At 41.7% G+C, this 24,179-nt stretch overlaps 1 protein-coding gene across 1 annotated transcript in view; it reads left to right on the top strand.

The window, feature by feature from the left end:
- The window catches only part of WDR19 (WD repeat domain 19), a 3,663,919-nt gene that overhangs the window by 2,811,320 nt on the left and 828,420 nt on the right, over positions 1 to 24,179 (top strand). Inside the window, exons 30-31 of the mRNA XM_044062937.1 lie at positions 19,529 to 19,625; positions 19,730 to 19,854. Coding sequence (XP_043918872.1) covers positions 19,529 to 19,625; positions 19,730 to 19,854 — 222 coding nt within the window. The remainder of the gene's footprint in view (positions 1 to 19,528; positions 19,626 to 19,729; positions 19,855 to 24,179) is intronic.

The raw sequence follows: 24,179 nt of genomic DNA, 5'->3' as shown, positions 1-24,179 counted from the left end.
TTTCATTGCTCACCAGTGGGAGTGGGGAGCCTTGAGCAGCCTTGAGCAGCCTATCTGTCCCTGAAGGAGTGACCTCAGCACAAGAATCTGTAGTAATTGGAAGTTTTGGGCCATTTCTAGCTCTTTGAAGTTCCCTGCATAAAAAACCCTCCTAAGCAAGTTTTTTTCGCTTATCCTACTCAGCTACAGCTCCTCGTGGTCCTGCAGAGTGGTGCTAGCAGCAGAGAAATGAAAAGAGTGACTGATATCCAGATTTAAGTATATTTTTTCTGTCTCTACCTGTGCAACCTTCTTTTTTCGCTGAAAAGTGAGCTACACTGCTGTTATAACTGTTCTAAGCTTGCTTTTTTGTGTTCTTATTACCTGCACTTGCTAAGAAGTTTGTTTGTTGTATTTTTACTGTCGAGGCTACCCACTCAAGTGCGCTAGCTTGTGCATAAAGTATACTGTGATTTATCTGCTGTTTTCCTGAAAAAAAAAATCCTTGTTTCCCGCCTTTCCTTGACTAGAATAGTCCCTATACAGGCTTTGCTGTATTCGGGACTCTTGGATAGTTCCTGTGTTGCCCATTTCCTTACTTGGACAAAAGGAAGTTTCATTGCTCACCAGTGGGAGTGGGGAGCCTTGAGCAGCCTATCTGCCCCTGAAGGAGTGACCTCAGCACAAGAATCGGTAGTAATTGACCGTTTTGGGCCATTTCTAGCTCTTTGAAGTTCCCTGCGTAAAAAACCCGCCTAAGCGCGGCTTTGCACGATTGTACGCATAGAGCAGCATCGGGCAGCGGTGGTAAATTGGGTTTAAACTATTCCCGACTCCACAAAGTCTGCTCTTCACTTTTTCTCTTAGAACTGCTCTACTCTCTCAAATTGAACACCCTATACTCTATCTAAGGCCCAGCACTTGCACAAAAAAGCAATTTTACAATCTTAGCACTAATAAACTAAAAGCACTACATCCTCACAGACTCGTTACGGTCATCTCGTCCCCCATTGGTCCTTTTTAATTCAGTAATAAGTTCCCTATATTACTCTAGCATGTCCAAAGGTCAGTTAATGGTTTCCCCTCCAGTTCAGTTGGTGAATCTGGGAATCTTGAGGCAATGTTACAACTGCCTCATGTACACGGACAACCCTCTCCTCCTCCAAACAGGATCAAATATATGTGAGAGATGCAACTATATAGCCAAACTGGAGGTGAACTCTCTCAACTCAGAACTGATGTAACCAGTCAGGAGGAGAAGGTAACCTCACACAACACAAATCCAGTCTCACATAGTCCTACAACATCAGCAAACCAAACACATAAACACACAAAAACATACTCGGAGGCTGTAAATAAAAATCTGCCTAAGCAGCACAGACCTCCAAAGCAGACATCCAAGCAAACGCTACCACAGAACAAATCATGTGCAACACATAGTTCACAAAGTCAGTGTGCCAAGCCGTCACAGCCCTCAAAGCTGAACAGCACACCTGATACACTCGTAATAGGTGATTCTGTAGTCAGACTCACTGATGTCCCGCTCACCAGGCTGAACAAAGAGAAGGTCACAGTGAGCTGGCTGTCGAGCGCTAGGATCCGCCACATAACACAAGCACTAAGGACACTCCAAAGTAAGTACAAATATGACTCAGTCATAGTACATGCTGGTGTGAATGACCTGAGACGTACCTCCCTCGACTACATGAAAAGAGACATAGAGGAGCTCTCTGATCATGTAGCTCAGGCCGGTATGACCCTGTCCTTTAGTAGCATATTACCCTCACCTAGAATAATGCCGCAGTACAAAGACAAAATGATCGATTTTAACAATTGGCTAAAATGTTGGTGTCATTCAAAGGGGATCCAGTGTCTGTCAGCCTGGGATGACATGCTCGACAAGCCACGCTGCTTCGCTAGGAACGGCTTGCACCTGTCACCCCTGGGCTTTTGGATATTGGCAAAGGCTCTTGCCACCCCCATAGTGCCTTTTTTAGGCAAGGCTCAAATGACAAATCCACTTCCATAAACAACACAATGAACAAAAAACTAAGGGTAATGCTGCTAAATGCCAGAAGTCTTAACCTCAAGATGCATGCACTCGAAGCTCTCCTCAGTATGGAGAACATCGACATATGTGCAGTGACAGAAACCTGGTTCAAGGCTCCAGAGAGCACCCCAGCACTTCCAGGTTATACCTCATACCATGCATTTTGGCCCCAAAACTCGGACCGAACCACAAAAGGAGGGGGAGTATACATTTTTATCAAGGATACCCACACCTCCAGGTTAGTGGCATTGCACGAAGCATCGGAGACCATCCATGTGCAACTAACAGTAGGCAAAACTGCTTTTCAGTTTATAGCATGCTACAGACCACCCTCTCAAAATCAGGAATCCCACTCGGCTTTCCTGAAAACATTGGAGAACATGAAGATCTCTCCAAACACCATCATATTGGGTGATTTCAACTACCCAAACATAGACTGGGAGAATTACTCAAGCCCCAACACCCTAGCCCAAAGGTTCCTCGAATTTATTAACTCAAACGCCATGGAACAATTAGTCACCACCCCACAAGAGGGGATAACATACTCGACCTAATCATTACCAACATGGGGACTCTGTGCTCCATACCAGAAGTAAACCCCTCATTGGTAAGATCAGACCATAAATTAATCTCACTAGATATCCAAAACCCCTCCCCACCCCCAGCCCAGAAAACCACAGTGAAAAATTTCTCAAAAGCGAACTTCACACTTCTCAAAACAGAGGTGGAATCCTTCAAGGCCCCCGGGACAAGGGAAACTACGGCCCAAACAGCTGAATCCTATATAAACGCATTCTATGGACACCTCCAGGAATGCATGGATCATGCTATCCCTAACAAAACCAAGACCCAGTCATCCAAAGACAGGGGTCCAGTCTGGTGGACCCCAGCCATAAACAAACTGTACAACAGAAGAAAGAAGCTACTACATGATAGAGCAAAATCCCTAAAAGGGAAGGCATCTCTGATCAGTATTAGCAAAAAATTACGATCCCTCATAAAAGCTTTGAGAAAAAAATTGCAAAGGACACTAAGGACAATCACAAGGCTTTTTTCAGCTACGTTAGCACCCTGGGGTGCAACTCCCAGATATGCTCAGAGTTAATTCTAAATGACAATAAATTCACGGAACCCATAGACATTGCCAACATCCTGGCAGACAGGTTTAGTGCAAACTTCTTCCCCCCCCCACCCCCCCAAAAGAGCAAATATCTATCCCGGCAGAGTGCAGCCCCCCTAGCATCTCAGATGCTCAGGTGAAAGCCGCCCTCTCCAAAGCAAAAAACACCGCTTCAATGGGACCAGACGGTGTCCCGGGTTGCGTACTACATGAACTCCAAGAAGAACTAAACCCTCATGTAAAAATGTTGTACAATCTCAGCCTTACTACAGGATATGTACCAAATGAATGGCGTACAGCAACAGTGGTCCCTCTCCACAAAGGTGGTGTGTCGACGGACCCTGGAAACTACCGCCCCATAAGCCTGACTAGCCTAGTCTCAAAGCTATGGAAAGGATCATCATGGAACTCATAAACAATGACATTGGGGACCTACAGACACTAGAGCCTACCCAATTCGGCTTTGTCAAGGGCAGATCCTGCCTCTTGAACCTGGTCGACTTCTTTGAAACCGTCACCAAGGCCATAGACGAAGGGAAGGTAGTCCACACAGCCTATCTGGACCTCGCGAAGGCATTTGACACAATACCCCACTCGGGCATCATAAATAAGCTATCCAGCTTAAATATAAACCCCTATGTCACAAGATGGGTTGCAAACTGGCTCAAAGACAGAACCCACAGAATCAGAATTGCTGGAGCCATGTCTGACTCAAAACCGGTCACAAGTGGTGTACCACAGGGCTCAGTCCTGGGACCTCTCTTGCTCGGTATATACTTCTCCGAGGTGCAGGCCAGCATGGGAGGACTGTGGCTGACCAAGTTCGCAGATGACTGCAAACTGGGAGCCATAATTGACTCTCCAGCTGACACGAGCATCCTTCAAAAAGGTCTCACGGAGACGAACAACTGGTGCCAGAGCCACGGTCTAAAGTTTAAAGCCAAAAAGTGTATAGTCATACCCTTTGGCAAAGACAAAGTACCCACAAATTATCACATAGGTGGAAACCCACTAAGCACGGAGGAAGTAATTAGGGATCTGGGGACCCAAGTTGATAGTAATCTCTCCTTTGACAACCACATTGCCAAAGTGGTTAGAAAAACTTTCTACATAGCCCACCTTATTATGAAAGGATTCACATCTAGATCGAAGGAGGTCATAGTGTCCCTTTATGCGGCCCTAATTAGGCCCATAATAGAATACAATGCCCCTTTTGGGATGTATCTTAACCGACACCTGCAGCAACTAGAAAGACCCCAAAAGTACCTCACAAAAAGAGTCAAAGGACTCAAACAGATGCCATACGCGGCTCGGTTAAAAGAACTCCAACTCTACTCAGTTGCGTACTGCCTGCTTAGAGGCGACCTATGCCTGACATATAAAGCCATGTCCAACCCAGAATTAATGAACTTGCTCCACCTCAGAAAATCCAAATCCCTTAGAGCTACACGCGCGAGGGATCTGAACCTCTGCACAGAAATAAACAGAACATGTTGGAGGGACAGATTCATAACCCAGAGGCTTCCCTTGCTCTGGAATAGAATCCCAGTCCATGTTAGACAGAGCCCCTCACTGACTCTCTTCAAGAAGAATCTTGATGAGTGGATGGGGGATCGTAGGTTTACCCCGGGGATTACTTCAGTGTCACTACTAGACAGAGGCATGGTAAACTAACCTTAGTAAGGGTTCGGTAAACCCGAATCGAAGGGTGGCGAAAGCCAAACTCACTCGGGCTAGGCTTATAAATGCCTCAGGGCAGATAGCCTTGTATGAAACTATGAACCTATGATACATTGACATAGCCAGTTAAGAGACAAATGTTGTTTGAGTCTAGTTTTAAATTGACCTAAGGTGGAAAGTAAGGTAATATCAGCTGGAAGAGAGTTCCAGGATCTACTTACAGAGTTTGCAAAGAGAGAGTCACCGGCTGTGTTATTAATTTTGTTAGTCTGAATTAGTAGCTTGTTAGAGGATCGAAGCGGTCTAGGATTGTTATAGGGGGTGATAATATTTTTTAAGTGCAGGAGTATTGTCCGGATTATAGAGGATTTTATAGGCCATAATCAGTTGGTTATACTGGATTAGGCTGGGTAGTTCAAGCCACCCAAGCTGATTTAGATTGATGCAATGATGTGTCCTAAAAGGTAGCCCAGTGGCAAACCTGGCAATGTGGTTGTAGCAAATTGAGAGTTTGTTAAGGACAGTCTTGTTAAAATTCGAGAGTAGAGGGGATGCATACAGAAGGGTTGAAAGAAGGTGAGAGCGAGCTATGGCAATTTTAGCTGGAGGGGTTAGGAAGGTTTTTATTCTGTAAAGTGACCCTAGTTTTTTATTGATGATTTTGATAGTTTGGTTAACATGTAGGTCGAATTTTAGATTATTGTCTATGATGACACCTAATAGTTTTGTAAAGGGGTCAGGGAAGATTATTGTGCCATCATTTGAATTTATGGTAAAGGTGAAAGTGGTAGACCTATGTGTTGGTGAAAATAACAGCATTTTAGTTTTTTTGGGATTTAGGATCAGACGACGTTCAGAAAGCCAGTTTTCTATTGTATTAAAGGTGGTCTGGGTAGCTGACCATAACTCTATTGGAGATGTGGCTGAGGAAATCAGAGTAGAGTCATCGGCATATTGGATACAGCTGACTTTTGGGATGACAGTATAAAGGTCATTAATGAAGATGGAGAACAGCAAGGGCCCTAGTATAGAGCCTTGTGGTACTCCAAGGGTGTTAGGTAGAAGGTTAGGGAGTTTGTTCTGCCAGAGGACAGCTTGCTGTCGACCATTCAGGTAGGATTGAAACCATTGAAGGGCTCTAGTATCTAGACAGAATGTTTGCAGGGTGTGGATTAAACGTTGGTGAACAACCATATCGAATGCCTTGGAAAGATCCAAGAAGAGGGCTGAGGATATATAATTATTGTTGCGATTATGGATGTGAGAGTGTTCGATCTCGCCGTTTGTTCTTACACCTGGGTTCGGAGCCGATCCTCGGCTCCGTGTCGGCCGCTTGCAAGCTCTGCATCGAGAAGAAGCTCGAGACCAACCTAACTCCCACAATCCCCTTCTGCCTTTACCTCAGATCTAGTTTGCCGCTGCAGCGTTTGCATCAGTTTGATGAGCTCGAGCAACCTTAAGCTAAGATTTATATTTTTTCTTATATTTCTTAAGAATTTCTTTATTCTAAAATATTATCTAAGTGAGTGTGTGTGTGTGTTTATAGAGTTTTGAGGAATTCTCGGTTCCATATAAAGTTCTTTTTACTTTATTAGAGTTTTCCCTCAGGGCCTAACCCTCTTTCAGGGACAGACACACCCTTTTACTGGATTGACTACTGGATTGACTTTTTTACTGGATTTGACTAAAGTTTCTGGATTAGACATTATTACTGGACTTGACATTTTACTAACTTTTCCTTTGATAGCTATAACTAAGATTGTGACATGTCTGAGAAAGCTAAGTCTGGCTTTAAACGTTGCCAATGTGGGCAAAAGATGTCAGTGACTGATAATCATAGTTCCTGCGTCTACTGTCTTGGTCCTCTCCATCTGCAAGAAGACTGTTCAATTTGTCATTCTTTCAGTGGAAGGGTCATGACAGATAGGCGCAGGAAGCTTATGGATAGGGGTCTTTTAAAACCTACCTTTCAAGAGGCTCTGGATGCATCAGACCAGGCATCCAAATCCTCGAAGGAATCAAAGACGTCGGAGCCCAGGTCATCGGCTCCGAGCTCTTCAGTTAAAGTTCGATCACCGGTTCCACAGACTTCGGGGCCGAGTGTTGAACTATTGTCAGCTTCCGAGCCTCGAGTCTTGGAACCGGTGACGGAGCTCCCTCCCCCGACACTGTTGAGGTCGGCTCCGTCTTCGATTCCTTCGACGCACTCTTCCAGACCCCTCTCCGACACCGATGTAGACCGCGTGGTGCAGAAACTAATGGAGAATACGGCCTTATCCAAGCTCATCTCTGTCTCCTCCCAGTTGGTGTCGAGACTCGAAGGCCTTCCCTTATCTCCATCTGTTCCTCCTCCGAAACCTATCCAGTCTTCGGAGCCGGAAGAGGCTGATCTACTGATTGTGGAGCCCTCTGTGCCAGAACCGTCTTTCCCTCGGTCGGCTCCGTTCACCTCGACTCCGTCGGATCCGGTACCGGAGTCTCGGAGCCGAAGATCCATCCTTGGTTCCGGGACGGAGAGTCGGACCGATGTTTCGGTTCCGACGCTCCCTCTCGGGGCCTCGGCTCGGATCCACTCGGCTCCGTCCTCGGGGTCGGTGCCTTCGGTGCCTGTCTCGGGGATTCTTCCCATTTCCTCGGAACCGGGAGATACCTCGACTCGGGACCCAGGGGCCTTCAACCTCATGAGGAAGGTGTTGTCTACCCAGACAACCACATCAGCAGAAACAGCTTCTTCTCCCCATAAAGGACCGTTATCCTCCTCTGCACCCACGGCTACATCTAAGTGTCGAGCACCTGTGTCTCAGCCACCCCTGGAGGGTGCCCCCTCTTCCTCGGAGGCTTCTTCGGATGCTCCCCCTGAGGAAGTTCTGAGGAAAAGATTGTGTAAGAGGAGACACTTAGATTCTCCACAAGAATCTTTGACATCGGACACTGACTTAGATGAGTCAGAAGGGTCCCCAAAGTCACCCTCAGAGGATGTCTCTTTTTCTGACATCCTGGAGATCCTAAAGCAGAGAGGTGATTGGCAAGCCCTCCCCCCTTCTGAGGATGAGTCAGTTTTGCTGAAGGCATTCGGTGCTCGCCCTTCCTCCTCCTGGGTCACTCCGCCCTTTGATGAATTGATGGAGCTGATTGTTCGAAGGGCGTGGGAGACGCCTGACACGGTGGAGCCAGTCCCTAGAAAGCCTAACAAATATATTACTGCCCCTCAGGATAAGGCTTATCTGACAAAGGTAGTGCCAGTGGATGCTATGGTGGTGGCAGCGGCCACGAAAAAGGAGATGTCTGAATCTTCCTCATCTGTCCATCCGCCTAACAGAGATTCTAGGACTATGGACAGGTATGGGAAGTGCATTTTTAGTTCAGCGGCTTTTTCTATGCGATCCCTGAACTATTTGACCCACTTCACATGGCTACAGAGGGATCTAATCAAAGAGTTGGGAGATACCCTCCAGGGTACTACAGATGCTGCTATTTCAGAAAAAGTTACAGCACATCTCAATACCCTTACATCTATTGCAAACTCGTCCATGAGGCTGATCTCATACGCAGCCGAAGGATCGAGTAGGGCAGCAGCTTCAGCGATTGCTCTTCGTAGACAATCCTGGATGCGCTTATGTTCATTTGCGGAAGCCTTCAAGTCTTCCTTTACTAACGCCCCATTTGATGGTGCCACTCTCTTTGGCCCCAAAGTAAAGGAGACCCTTACCGGTGTGAGCTGGAGGGAAAGACTCTGTCTGCTGTCGGAGTCCGTTTTTCCACCCCATCCAGACCGCACCCCAAAGGGCAACGTGGTGGAAAATGTGGTTTGAAAACCCCAAGGATCTTTCCCAGGCACACAGGGTGATGCCCCCTCTAGAGGCAGAGGAGGTGGCAGAGGTGGAAGACGCCGCCCTGGCGGCAGAGGGGGTCCGCAAAACCAAGGTGACAGGGATACACCCCCTGGAAAACCTTTCCAGCACTCCTGAGAGGAGGCCCGACTGTCCTACTCTGGAGGCAGTCGGGGGTCGCTTAGCTTTATACCCTCAGGCCTGGCAAAATCTTACATCAGACAACTGGGTAAAAAGCGTTGTTACCAGAGGCTACAGAATACCCTTCCTATTTCCCCCAATTCCGAAGAAAAGACTCCCAGATGTGCCGCCCCATCTGCGAGACCCTGCAGCTATAGAAATTTCAAAGCTGCTAGAAAAAAGAGTCATCCAACCAGTCCCAGCGGACCAAAGAGGATTCGGAACCTACTCAAGGTTCTTTTTAGTTCCAAAGAAGACAGGAGACTGGAGGCCGATTCTGGACCTAAGCAACCTCAACTCCTTCGTCAAGAAAGAAAAGTTCCGAATGGTCACGCTTCAATCGATCCTTCCATTTTTACAGAAGGACGACTGGATGTGCTCAATAGATCTGAAGGACGCATACTACCACATCAAAATGGCCAGGACATCCAGGGATCACTTGCGCTTCCAGCTGGGAGCCAGCCACTTTCAGTTTCGAGCCCTGCCCTTTGGTCTGACCTCAGCCCCCAGGGTTTTCACCAAATGCATGGCAGTGGTGGCGTCTCACCTGAGACGCATGGGATTCCAGGTGTTTCCGTATCTGGACGACTGGCTCCTTTCTGCCACCACCCAGCGTCAACTGATTCAGGCCAGGGATTACACACTACAGCTTTGTGTTCATCTCGGAATTTCCGTGAATTTCGAAAAATCATCACTACAGCCATCACAGCATATCTCATTCATAGGAGCAGAATTGGATATGCATCATTTGATTCTAAGACTTCCTCCAGAAAGAATAGTCTCACTACAAAGCCACATATCTCTTCTTCTGTCATCCAGAAAATCCCCAGCAAAACTGGTTCTGAAGGTTTTGGGTCTCATGGCAGCTTCTCTCATTGCGATACCATTGGGAAGGCTGCACATGAGAGTTTTACAATGGCTACTGTTTGCACAATGGTCGTTCCAACAGCTTCCTCTGACACACGAAATTCTGATCACAAACACATGCAAATCACACTTAGCCTGGTGGCTCCGGACTTGCAACCTTTCCAACGGGAGACCATTTGTGCTACCCATGTCGACAGCTGTGGTGACCACGGACGCTTCCCTGATAGGGTGGGGGGGCATCTTTCAGGGACAGACAGTCCAAGGCGAATGGACCAATTTAGAGTACAATCTGCACATCAGTGTTCTAGAGTTGAGGGCAGTGTTTCTAGCGTTGCAACACTTTGCTCCCCTTCTTCCTCTAGGGACTATTGCAGTTCAGACGGACAACATGTCCGTAGTCTGGTACATAAACAAACAGGGGGGAACCAAGTCTTATCAGCTATGCAGAGAGGCCATGAGAATCTGGCAATGGGCGGAGTCCACGGGTCGCTTTCTGATTGCAACGCACATCCCGGGGTCATCCAACGTCATAGCCGACAGGTTGAGCAGAGCAATCCTGTTGCCTCACGAGTGGTCCCTCAAACAGTCAGTTGTGAAGATTTTTCGCAAGTGGGGCCAGCCTTCCTGCGATCTTTTTGCGTCTCCAATGAACGCCAAATGCAGGAGCTACTTTGCCCTATTACCCCCTCCAGGGGAAGTCCCCAGGGACGCGCTGGTTCACGATTGGCCCCCGGGTCTCCTGTACGCTTTTCCTCCCTTTCCCCTGATTGCAAAGTTTCTGCAGAAAGCCAACAACCTGCAAAGGACGATTATCCTCATTGCCCCATTCTGGCCTCGTCAAATCTGGTTTCCCTTTCTTCTGGCACACAGCATTCGGGGACCCTGGATCCTGGACCCGGAGCCAGACCTACTGACCCACTCGTCAGGGACTCCCCACCCCTCGCTTCTGTCACTCCAACTAGTAGCTTGGCTGCTCCGCTTCCCTACTTAGCCAGGTCTGATCTTCTTTCACCTGCAGTTCAGAATATACTAGTAGCTTCTCATAAAGCTTCCACTACAAAGACCTACACTAGTAAATGGAAGCGCTTTGTTTTCTGGGCAAATACTCAGCATTTGGACCCTGTTATAGCTCCTTTAAACAAGATCTTGGAGTTTTTAACCGAATTGTTCCACCAAGGAGCTTCTCCTGCCACTTTAAGAGTGCAATTGGCTGCCATTTCCAACTTTCATGTGGAAGAATGTGGGGCACCTATTATGGCTCACAGACTTTGTAAGGCCTTTTTAAAAGGATCTTTCCATATTAGACCACCAGTTAGAACTCCTACATCTCCTTGGAATCTGAAACTTTTATTATCTAAATTGATGTTACCTCCGTTTGAACCAGCCTCCTCTTGTCCATTGAAGTATTTGTCGTGGAAGACCATCTTTTTGGTGGCCATTACATCGGCTAGGCGGGTGTCAGAGCTTCAGTCTCTTTCTATTAAACACCCTTATCTGATCTTTCACTCTGACAGAGTATCTCTTCGCACTAATCCATCCTTTCTCCCCAAAGTTTGCTCTATTAATAACATTAATCAATCCATTGAACTCCCTACCTTTTTCAAAAATCACTCCAATAAGTTGGAGTATATGTTACACAAGTTGGATGTTAATAGACAACTTAGATTTTACCTGGATAGAACAAAGGATCACAGGAAATCAGATCAACTTTTTGTAGCCTTTGCAGACAGCAGGAAAGGTGTAGCAGTCACTAAACGAACCCTTTCCAAATGGCTAACTGATTGCATTATATTTGTTTATGTTACTTCGGAACAAACTTTACCTGTCAAACCCAAGGGGCACTCTACAAGATCAGTATCTACATCCCTGGCTCATGCAGCTCGCTTACCATTAGACACTATTTGTGCAGCTGCCACTTGGTCTAAACCACATACATTCATTTCTCATTACAAGGTAGACAGGGTTTCTAGGGACAGGGCAACCTTTGGTTCCACTGTGCTCAAGAACGTTCTCCCGTGAGTTCCTCAGGAACATGGAGCTAGGGACGCTACCCAGGTGTTAGAACAAACGGCGAGATCGAACACTCTCACATTTAGAAGTTATGTCCTTACCATAACGTTCCATGTGGAGTGTTCATCTCGCCTTTGTTCTTACATTCCCACCCTCCCACCCTCAGGAAGAACGTACAGTTTGGTGCCTGGTTTGGTTTATTCTGCTTCTGCATTACGCAGTTGTTGTATATACATCTATATATATGTATATATATATGTACAGGTGTTCTTGCAGTTATGTTGTTTGGCATGAATGTGTTTCTCTCTCTGACTTCTAGTTTGCTTGCAAACTAGATCTGAGGTAAAGGCAGAAGGGGATTGTGGGAGTTAGGTTGGTCTCGAGCTTCTTCTCGATGCAGAGCTTGCAAGCGGCCGACACGGAGCCGAGGATCGGCTCCGAACCCAGGTGTAAGAACAAAGGCGAGATGAACACTCCACATGGAACGTTATGGTAAGGACATAACTTCTAATTTATGGTGTTGGTAAAGGCTATGAGGGCTGAAGTAGTGCTGTGATGAGGACGGAAGCCATGCTGAGTGTCTGCCATAAGGTGATTCTGGATTAGGTGGTGCATGAGTTGTCTATGAATACATTTTTCCATAATCTTTACAAGTGGAGAGAGTATAGCTATTGGCCTATAATTGGAGAATTCGGCAGATCTGCCTCCTTTGTAAAGTGGGATTACATAGGATATTTTCCAGATGGTGGAATTTTAGCTTCTACTATGGTTCGATTGATTAGTATTGAGACGGGGTAAGCAATAGCATCAGCTGATTTTTATAGGTACTCGGCAGGGAGTTGATCAGCAGAAAGTGTAGTGGGTTTTAATTTTTTGATCAAGGTACGGATAAGTGAAGTGACAACTGGTTGGAAGCTGAATGCGAGTAGGTTTCTAGGGGTGCTACTTTCAGGACCAGGGGAGCTAGGAGGTAGTTGGCTAGCTAGGGCTTATATTGTCTCAGTAAAGAATCGGTTAAAACTGTCAGAAACATCTTCAGGGGTTTTATCAATAGTAGCAGCAGGGATTGGGGTTGAAGTTTGTCCAGGATGTAGTAGATTATTTAAACCTGCCCAAAACTTCTGAGGGTTATTTTGATTTACTGTCTGTAAATTACAGTAGTATTGTTTTTTGTCTTGTAAAATTGATTTTTTGGTTTTGTTTTTGGATTGCCTGTATATAATGTGATCTTGAGGTTCTTTAGAAGAACGCCATAAAGCCCATGCTTTGTTTCTAAGGGTAATTTTGAGTTTAGACTCTTTAGAAAGCCATGGCACAGTTTTTGCCTTGGTTCTCTTTGAATGAACAGGTGTATGCAAATCAAGGATCTCAAGGAATTTGTTGTTAAAGTATGCTGCTGCTTCCTCTAAGGGGAGGTGTTTCAGAACACACCAATTACATGAGTTTAGTTCTTGTTGGAATTTGGCAGGGTCAAAGTTTTTATTGTTTCTAACCTTTCTGAGTAAGGGTTGTTGGGAATTAATGGCTTTGTGCTTAATTACATATGTGAGAAGGTGATCGCTTAGGCCATCAAGGAGGGTACCAGAGGTATACAGTTGGGGGTGATTATTTATGAGTACCCAGTCAAGTATGCTTTCTTTTTGGTTGGGTTTACCTATCCTGGTAGGGGTGGATATAATTTTTGTAAATGCATGCAGGTTAATATGGGTGGTTGTGGATTCTGAGGAACAGGTGCCCCAGTCTATGTTAAAGTCTCCAAGTAGTAGGGTTTCTTGGGGGTAATGACATGATCGCCAGTACAGGATATCTTCAAGTGTAGATATATTGTTACCTGGGGGAATGTACATACAGATGATATTAATGCATTTATTTTTATTAAGTTGCAATTCGGTGGCAAGAATCTCAGAGTTATTAATCTGAGGTGGTTGTATTACATCTATGGTGACATTCAACTCAGATTTATAGAGTACAGCTACCCCACCCCCCCTTCCTCGAAGCACGATCCAGCCTGTGTATGTTATACCCAGGTGGTAACACTTCATTGTCTTTAGTGTTAGGTTTTAACCAGGCTTCAGATAAACAGAGAATCTCAGGGGAGTGGACATCCAGAAGTGCATGCAATTCATGTACCTTGTTATTAATGCTTCTAATATTGAGATGACAGGCTAGGAGAGAGTTAGTTGGCCTTTTAATTGTAGGTTTGTAGCTTAGATTGCAAGTAGAGGGGGTATGTGTATCTGAAGTGGGTGGGCCAGGGTTGGGGTGAATGTCACCACCAAGTATTAGGTTGAGTCTATACTTGGTGATGAACTTCAGGAATTTGTTTATTAGTTTGTAGTAGTATTTGGATCTAGAGCTAATGTGCCTGGGGTTGAGATGTTGATACACTGAACAAGATGTTGGATAGGATCTGGTACTGTAAGTATGATTGAAGGTGGGAGGATTTACAGCTGGGGTGATAGTATGGCCTTTTGGGACCTGAAATCCCGTGAGAAACTGGTTTTCATACAAGGTAAGGAGGTATGGTGCGAACAAGAGGGGTAGTAAAGAGGAGGATATCGTTATCTGTGATTCAGCTAGTGAGTTAAGGAACTGTTTTACCTGGTGATGCAACACCAGAAGATAGAGTGGTGAGGTAAAGGTACTGGAAGGGGGATGGGAGAATGCCAGATGAAAGCTATATATATATATATATATATATATATATATATATATATTGGAGGGATAGATTCCTGTCCCAGAGACTTCCCAGGATAGATTCCTGTCCCAGAGACTTCCCATACTCTGGAACAAACTACCAATCTATAGCAAACAAAGCTCCTCATTAGCACTCTTCAAGAAAATTCTTGATGATTGGATGGGAGATAGGAAATTTACCCAGGGGATCACTTCTGTGGCTCTGCTCGACGGGGGCACAGGAAAATAATTTTCTTGGGTGGTGAAAGCCAGGGTACCTTTTTGGCTAGGTTTATATAGGCCCTAGGGCCAATAGCTTAGTACCTACCTATGAACTTATAATGTGTGCTGGGGGTTATGAAAGGAGTCATCCTGGTAAGGTTTGCTGTTCTCTCAGTGAAGATAGAGCTGAACTGGGATGCTGTTTCTTTTGGAAAAGAGTTAGGAGAAGGGTTTGGTTGACTTTTAGTTCCAAGGTTTAATACTTCTTGTAAACTTGAAACAAAAACATTTTCAAATAAGTAGCAGCCATACAAAGGGAAAAGGCCCAGAAGCAGTAGCACCAGTGTAGTGTTTCTAAACAGCACCATAGATCTTTTCTCACCCATTTATGAAATGCATCTGTCATAACTTGTTCACCATAGAATGTAGATAGGAGACCGATTATTTTTTCCTTTATGCATTTGTATGCATCGGATGCAAGAGTCCAGTGAGTAAGAAAGGAAGTTTTAAGATGAAAAATGTGACACACAGTGTTACAAAAATGTAGTACCAGACCTCATCTTTTCTATATCAAAATAAATTACTTCAGCCTTGCAAATATTTCAGTACCTTTTGGACATCAGAGGTAGAACCATTTCTACAAGCAGGAACAAGAAAATGGTTTTATGCATGCTTTTCCCTGTTCCATAGTGAGAAAAGCAGAGAAGAGCAATTCTGCATTTGTCAAATCTGAATAAATCTGTAAAAAAAGAAAAGTTTCAAAATGTAATCTCTATTAATTCTTTTGTTATTCCTGCAAGAAAATGCCTTCTGTGAACTCTGAACTTGTAAGATGCCTACGATCACATCCTGGTGTTGCAGTAAAATAGGATATTTCTCAGGTTAAAGTTGAGAGGAGTCCTATAATTTGGTCAAATTCACTTTTCCCGAAAGTGAATTTGCCAAAAAATTGTGTTGAAACAACTTTCAGCAAACATCGGTAGTATTTTTTTTTTTTTTTGCAATGGGACAAGCTCTCATGCACCCATCATGTGGGTTACACCATCTCCCAAATGTATATGAAGCTAATCCAAGGTCACATATAAGTGGCAAAAATTGGAAACTCCACTGTTGCCAAAAGTTGTTTTAGTACTTTTCCTTCAATATTTCGGCATTCATAAAAATGTCTGTTGATAGACTGACAGGCTTCCTGGTGAGTACAGCTCATGTTTTCAAGTTTACTGCTTTGCCTTTTGTCCTTTCTGTTGCTTTCATTATGTTGATAAAAATGTCTAGCTCCAGCATTTTTATACCTCAATTCAAAAAGAGTCCAGTTGAGGGTACATGTATGGTGTCGTCCTTGAATTCATTTTTATATTAGACTGTTCTGTCCTTCCCAGCACCTAGGCAGTTTCCACAGTATATGGACGTCAGACCTAGTTCCTCTTCACAGAGTTACTGGAAGCTACCTTGGACACAGAGGCGTGTAGTGTCCCTTTTCCTCAAGAGAGGATCCATTTGATAATAGAGTGGTTAAGCTACCCAAGCATGGAACTGCACCATTACTGCAACAACATGTGAGGGTGGCCTAATGGTTAAGGTGTTTGCCTTACAAACACAAAGTACACGGTTTGAGTCTCACAAGGGATAATTGGCTAGGCTTAAAATGGCTTGCAAGGGCAGTTAGCTTAGTACTAACCTATGAATGAATAACCTATGAATACTAACCTATGAATAACTGCCTTAAAACTTAACCTCAAGCAAATAACTTTTTGTTTACAAAATTATTCCCAACCTTAGTATGTGTATTTTCCAACACTAGTATTTATTGTTTTAGCCTAACAATCTATGATTCGTATTATATGCTAATATGCATGTGTATGCATTTGGCATTAGTTTTGCCTGACAAAGGTCCTTGGGCCGGTTGACCTAACAAGATATTCTTGAGGATCCTGTAATCTTCTTTGACAAGACCCCACATGATAGAAATCAATTGTGGTATGTTGTGAAATGTCTCTAATCAAAGATTACCCACTAGAGTGCAGTCTTCCTTTTTTGCCTTCATTGAAAAAGGCGTTACTGTTGTGAATCTGGCAGCTATCAACAAACATGGGTCTCCCTTGTCCTTTCCCAAACCAAAGATTTGGAAGTTTCATATTTTGTTTTGAAGGCCAATTTTTAAGAACTTCTTTTGCAGGGGAGTTGATCCTTGAAGAAGAAATATGTAAATAGAAATAGTGCTTAGTATAACTCTGGATCTGAAATCTTTCCTGACAGTGTTGCAACAAGGGACTCTACAAACAGTAAAGGACAATACTGCAGTGATGTAGTATTTAAACAAGCAAGGGGGATTGCATGACTTATTTATGCAAGCTGTCAGTGAGGTTTTGGGAATATGCTAATTAATTGTTAGCCCTGCAGGTGACCTGCATCCCAAGCCAACAAATCAAAACAGCAGACACCCTCAGTAGTAAAATGACATTCTTTATTGAGTGGGCTGTAATTCTGAACATATTACAGAACTGGGGCTGATCTTTACATTTTACCTGAGCAGTCATACTTCTACTCTGGTCTGTCCCATCCTAAAATTAAGACAGCTAAAACCTTATCAGTTCTTTGCAACCAGAGTCATCTGCTTGCCTTCTCTCAAAATTTTCTGATACCAAAGATCCTTCTAAAGTTAAAAAAGGGAAACAATATTCTAATTCTACTATCTTTTTTATGTTCAAAGCAACAATGTTTCACTCTGGTAAGAACATGTAAAGCAAAACCCTTGACATTATCTCTCATCAACAAACTTTTGTGTCAACATGGAAGGGGAAGCTCCCAACCCACTTTTAGAACTCTCATTCTAACAGCCTGGAGGATTTAAAATGAATCCCTAGCCATCATTGTACTTTTTTTGGTTTTATAAGTGCTATAAGTCCAAATACTTGAAAACTGTCCTTTTTAAAATAGACTAGATTTTACTTTTAGTGTCAAAAAACAGGGTCCATATTGTAATATTGTAAAGGAGCCTACCAAAGCCTGTCTTAAACGTCAAACATTTGGCAACCCTGCCTGATCTGTTTCCTAAAAGTGTCAAATTTAAATATTACATGTGATGTAGGGGGCTTTACCCCCACATTCACAGTCTCCTCAACTCTGGGGAAAGGGAAATACATTTATTCTGTTTTCTCTCGGATGAAGATACCTCAGATGGAGTTTGAGAGATCAGAGGTGTGGGAGCAGAGCCCCATACCAGGTGGGACAGAAATTGTTAGCTTACCTTTTATTATATATATTTGTAGCTGTCTACTCAGTAGCAGTAAAATTTTCCACATTAGACCAGGTGTCTTAAGTATATCTTAACTTCAAGAAAACCCTCAGATAGATGTTAATGTTAACAGGATTTTTGTTCCCTAGTTATTATAATATTTGTTACCATGTTTAATACAGGTTTGGCTAACATGTATTGAAGTACATCTTTGATCCATTTCTTCCAATTTATCGGTACAGCTTCCATTAGCTGCAAACACTGTGATTAAGCAGTTCTTAAATATTATTTTGCATTTAAGTCCCCCTAAGACATGCAGTTGCTGTGGCATGATATCTGAATTTTGTAGTAGTAAAGATGACTTTACTATCCTTTTAACTGTTAGTTATACTGACTTGAAGTTTCTGGCTCAAAAGACTATTTCTAATTGTTAATTCAAAATTTTGAAAACAAATCCCTCCCTTGTGCCTTAGGTAATCTCTTAATTTACCTTTCTACTTCCATACATTTTTTTAAATCTGAGACACGAAAATAAAGGGAAATTAATTTTGAACTCTATGACTTTTCACAAAAATTCTGAGATAGTACATTCAGATGGCAAAAGCCATTAGGTTGAATGATCAGTTTATTTTCATTTTTTATAAACAAAAAAATTAACTGCCATTATCTAAGCATTATCTAAGCAGATTCTTTATAAGCGCTTAGTTACATGCATTATTTATAATAAGTGCAACAAGAAACTATCTAAGTAGTTTATGGTCATCTTTGCCACATCAACAGCTACCACTGCAGCCAATTTGAGGAATGTATGTACTCATAGCAGTTGGTGCAGAGGGTTAAGGCTGTAAGTTCTACTTCCTGTAGTACTGAATTTGAACCTTCCAGAATGGGAAGAATGGAGAAGTGTATAGATAGTACTGTAATATAGCCAGACTGCCATCTAATGACCATGGCTCAAACTTGTGATTTCATGTGCTAGGGGATGTCCAATTGCTGTGGAATCTGGCCAGAGATTTATGTCTATCTATGACGCACTTCCCGATCATATATCTCAGTCCCACAGGAGGAGTGGACCTTTTTTCTGTACAGCTACTGTTTTATGATGAACTGTCACACAAATGCATTTTAACTCTGTATTACAGTATTTCTTGACTTGTCTACTGCATTCTGACATTGTTTGTCTACCTTTAATTTCTTCTGAAGCACTTACCTCAAGTTCAATTCCATTATTGAAATTAACTTGGTGGGAAGTCATATCCCAAATTGCTTCCATTTCTCAGTCCTGCTGTTTCAAGTCAAAGGGTAGGAACAGGCCATTATGTAGTAGTGTAATTATTCAAATAATCTTAAAACAACATTCCCAGTGGTGCTATTCTTTATTTTCATGACTGTAGTCACTTTGTAGGTTTTCTGTAAATGTTTTATGGTTTTAGTTCAGCATTTAGATTTAGTCACTCCATAAATAAATAAATTTATAGTATTTCCTTAAAAATGTACATGTATTTAAAATGCTTTTTTGAATGTTAGAAACCATTAAGTTTATAAATTATAACAGTATGTGTAACTGACATTCTAAAACTTCCACACTGATTCCAAATATGTCCATAATGAATATATTCATGAACTCGACAATTGAGAGCTATTGATTTTAACATCTGGTTTATTTTGATATGTTGAAGGATGCTAAGTATCTCTTCCATCTGTACATGGCTTTGCAACAGTACAGAGAAGCTGCTCGGACTGCTATCATAATTGCAAGGGAGGAACAGTCTGCAGGTAACTTGTTTCATAAATTAAAATTCTGAACAATAACAATTAAATGTTTAAATTGATTAGTTAGTAAGCATTAGTGTTTAAATCACAAATTATTGCTTTTGTAGGAAACTACAGGAGTGCCCATGATGTGCTTTTCAGTATGTATATAGAGTTAAAAGTACAAAAAATTAAAATTCCATCCGAGATGGCAACAAACCTTATGATTCTGCATAGCTACGTTCTTGTCAAGGTAACTTTTTTAATAGAATATAGAGAATTCTTAAAATACAAACAGTTAATGTTTGTTATATTTGTAATGAAATGGATTGTTGCTTATTTATTGTGTTGTCTTTCTGACCAGATTAATTTATAATTGGCCATTGTGCAACATGAAATATGAATATGAGGCTGATAGGAGATGAGTAACAGTGTCTAGCTAATTACTTATGCTGCGATTGAAGAAAATGTGGTAGTAGCTTGCAATGATTTTAACTGAAATATTGCCAATTATTTAGAAACATGTGTCTATAGAATCCTAAATGCTGTACTGCCATCTGCTGCTATTTAGATCTCTTCAACAGGAAGGTATGTATGCAGATGACCTCCCTCTTGATAATATGAGTGACTCATACGTGAGGTGGCATGGCATTCCTGGTCCCAGCTGTAAGACAAAGCAAGTTGTCATATAATGTTGGTAGCTGACCTTTCTGATAGTAAGAATTGATGATTTGATTTCATAGGAGCACATCAGGGTAAGGCAGTGTGGTAGCTTACGTTGTCTCACAGCCCACACAACCCATATTCTGTCTGCTACTCCAAAATTTAATTTGAGGATACTTGCTATGGCAAGAACCAAAAAAGAACACCAGCACGAATCAACTTCCAAGAACCACACTCGGACCAAATAGACTTAGCGCTTTCATTCACTTTATTAACGTGAACTTCATCAGAAAAAACACAGACACCAACTCACCCCTTCCTTTTGTAACAAATTAAATTAAATGACAGGAAATGATGTAACGTGAGAATCATTTCTCATAAATGTAAAACAAGTAAGACATATAAAACCATATACAAACATGTAAATAAAGTTAATAATAAAACTGTTAAATATTCATTAGTTCACTACTCTTTTTTCATCTATACATTAAAAAACATTTTAAGTTAATGACTTCTTTCAAGCCAGGTAGTACGTCTGCTCCAAATAGCAACTGCCAAAATGCCTCTTTGCATTCTAATCTGTTGTTTAGATCCCCATCTAGTAACACTTTGTCACTACTATCTAAAACAAAAAAACTCAAACTTTTTGAATGTAGTGCAAGAAAGTGCATGTCTAGAAAGTGAATTTGTCTTGTCTTTTCTCTTTATAGCTAATGTATGCTCATATATCCTACGTTTTAGACTTCTCTTGGTTTTCCCTATGTAGTAATGTTTACATGTAGTACAAGTAGCTAAATAAACCACAAACTCACTATTACAACTGTAATACTTTTTTGCCCAAAATGTGTGTCTCAAATGTTCCATGATGACAAAAGAAGAATTACTGATAAATCTGCATTGTTTACAATTCATACAACTGAAAGTTCCTTTCTTATTGGAACATGCTCGAGAATTACTAATCTCCACATCTTTCTTTGATTCTAACATCAACTTAATGTTAGTAATTGTTTTAAATGTAAATGTTGGTGTCAACCCCAAATGGGAGACCAATTCTTTATTTCCAAGAATAATTTTCCAGTTATTCTCTATAATATGTTTAATATTCCACATTTCTCTAACTATAGGTAATGGAAATGCAGTAAGAAATTCTTGTGTTCATGTCACTCCTTCTTCTACTAACAATGTCTGAGGGGCCCACCATTGAATCCCTCAAGTGTAGAATAGGTTTAGCTACCCCATTCCTGAGGTTTATTACTTCACCTTCAATTTTCTTTAACCATTCCAGATCATACCCTCTATCTGTGAATAATGATCTTAAGAATAATAATTCCTCAGCAAAAACACCCTCTTCTGAAATTAATCTACTTAATCTTATAATTTGGCCCTTAATAACACCCTTCTTCATATGAAAAGCATGCAAGCTGTCCCTGTGTAGATATTGGTTTGCAAAGCATGACTTCCTAAATGTTTTGCTCTTAAATTGTGTTATACCATTGTCTATGCTTAAGGCCAAGTCTAAAAAGTTGATATTCACACCAAAACCACTAATTTTGAAAAAAAAAATCAGTGGTATTATTCAAGTACGTAACTAATTCTGCGAATTCTGAGTAATCACCCGACCATAGAAAAAACAAATCGTCAATCTATCTGTAATATAATTCTACTTCACTGTAACTGGAGTGTGACTTAAGAAATTTTTGTTCCCAGTTTCCCATAACTAGATTTGCAAAAGCTGGGGCAACTCTTGCCCCCATGGCTACACCTGAAAGTTGTTTGTACAGTACCTTACTGAATCTAAAAAAGTTGTTATCCAACACTGACTCCATTAAGGTACAGATGGTATTAATCTTCTCACCTGAAAAATCTGTGTTTCTAGTCAAATATTCCCTCATATAATCAAGACCTTCTTCTTGATTTATAGTGGTATAAAGCCCCTTCACATCCAAAGTTCCAAAATATATGGCTCTATTAGATGTGTTATAGTCTCTCAGGATCTCCAGCAAGTGCCAAGAGTCTCTCAGATAATGTTCAGATTTTTTGAACAACTGGATTTAAAACAGTATCCAACCAAATGGAGATATTTTCAGTCTTTGAATGTTTAGCAGATATGATAGGTCTAAATGGTGGATGTTTGTCATTGTTTTGTATTTTTGGGATACCAAAAAATATTGCTATTTTTGGATGTTCTACAAGTAAAAAATCATATTCCCTGTTGTCTATTTCTCCCTGACAAAACATGTCAAACAAAAGTGTATCTAATCCTTTGTAACTTTGTCCTACTTTCTCAAAAGTGACTACCTTATATGTACTTAAATCATCTAACATAGAACCTATAGACTCCTCGAAATCTTTGTTGTTCATGATTACTATCTTGCCCCCTTTGTCTGTCTTCATAGTTCTAATGTCAGGATTTCTGGTCAATGTTTTTAAGACCACCATTTCCTCTTCAGATAAATTATTTTCACCATTAAGACATTGTATTCTTCTAAACTCACTTTCACAAATGTTCTGGAACACCTGCAAAGTGTTAAGCAAAGGTGGGTTGAATGTACTTGGTTTACAAAATAAATGTGTATGTGTTCGCTCGTTCAAACCAACATCCTGCATAATGTATTTCAGATTAAGCTTTCTCAAAAATAATGTAAAATCCACCAACAGTTTGCCTACATTCATCCCACAAGTCGGGATGAAAGAGAAACCTTTTCTTAACACATTTTCAACTTTAAGAGGAAGTGGTGTGTCAGACAGATTTAAAATGTCAACATCAAAAACACTTGTGGTAACCAAATTTACCACCTTCGTTTGTTCTTCCCCTTCCCCTTTTGTTGAGTGGAGTTGTACCGTTTGGTAGTCTGTTTGTTGGGTTCCACCACTTTCTGAAAAGGGCCTTTATCTTGTTCACATGATGAAATAACTATGTCAGCATAACTGGTTCCAGCCTCATTTGAATTGTTTCTTTGATCAATAGCTGTACCAGCCGTGTTTGTAACTGGGGAAACTATTCTGTCCCCCATACTCCCTGACAAATTGTCATTGTTAGTTGTTTTCGCCTCTTGAAATCTATGGTTGTTCTCACGTTCATTCTGTTTTATATTGCCTGTAGTAACCAATTGAGATGTCTCTCTTGTTTCATCATAGGCAATGTATGCCTGATTAGATTTGTAGGCGGTGATATCTCTTCTCAGCTTAGCCTGCTTTCTTGAGATTATTGTTGCCCTATGTCTATCCACCTTTGCTTCAACACTATTGTATAAAGTGCTGAAGTTTTTGAAACTATAACGACTCTTGATGCCATCATCTAAAATCTTGATGTTGTTTTTAATCTTACTAATTTCTTTCTCATAATGTTTCACCAACACACGCATCATAGAGAGTCCTGTTTCATTATATAAATCAATCAGAATTCTACATAAATCATCCCCTGGTGACATACAATTGGGGAATTTTGCTGTCCTTAAGCCTTGCGGTACTATTTTACGCTGAATACATTCGTTAAGGTATTGTACTTCCAAACACAAAGTCACATGTTTCAAAACCAGTCTTTCCATTTCAAAGATGCTTTTCTTACATACAGTAGTATCATTTAACTGCTTACATACTGTTTCGTTCGCAGTACTACATGTAAAAATTACTACATAGGGAAAACCAAGAGAAGTCTAAAACGTAGGATATACGAGCATACATTAGCTATAAAGAAAAAAGACAAGACAAATTCACTTTCTAGACATGCACTTTCTTGCACTACATTCAAAAAGTTTGAGTTTTTTGTTTTAGATAGTATTGACAAAGTGTTACTAGATGGGGATCTAAACAACAGATTAGAATGCAGAGAGGCATTTTGGCAGTTGCTATTTGGAGCAGACGTACTACCTGGCTTGAATGAAGTCATTAACTTAAAATGTTTTTTAATGTATA

This window comes from Protopterus annectens, chromosome 2.part1, assembly GCF_019279795.1.
Source record: "Protopterus annectens isolate FY-2018-M chromosome 2.part1, PAN1.0, whole genome shotgun sequence".
Lineage (NCBI taxonomy): Eukaryota > Metazoa > Chordata > Ceratodontiformes > Protopteridae > Protopterus > Protopterus annectens.
The sequence above is the reverse complement of the archived record's forward strand: the minus strand, read 5'-3'. Positions and strand labels throughout refer to the sequence as shown.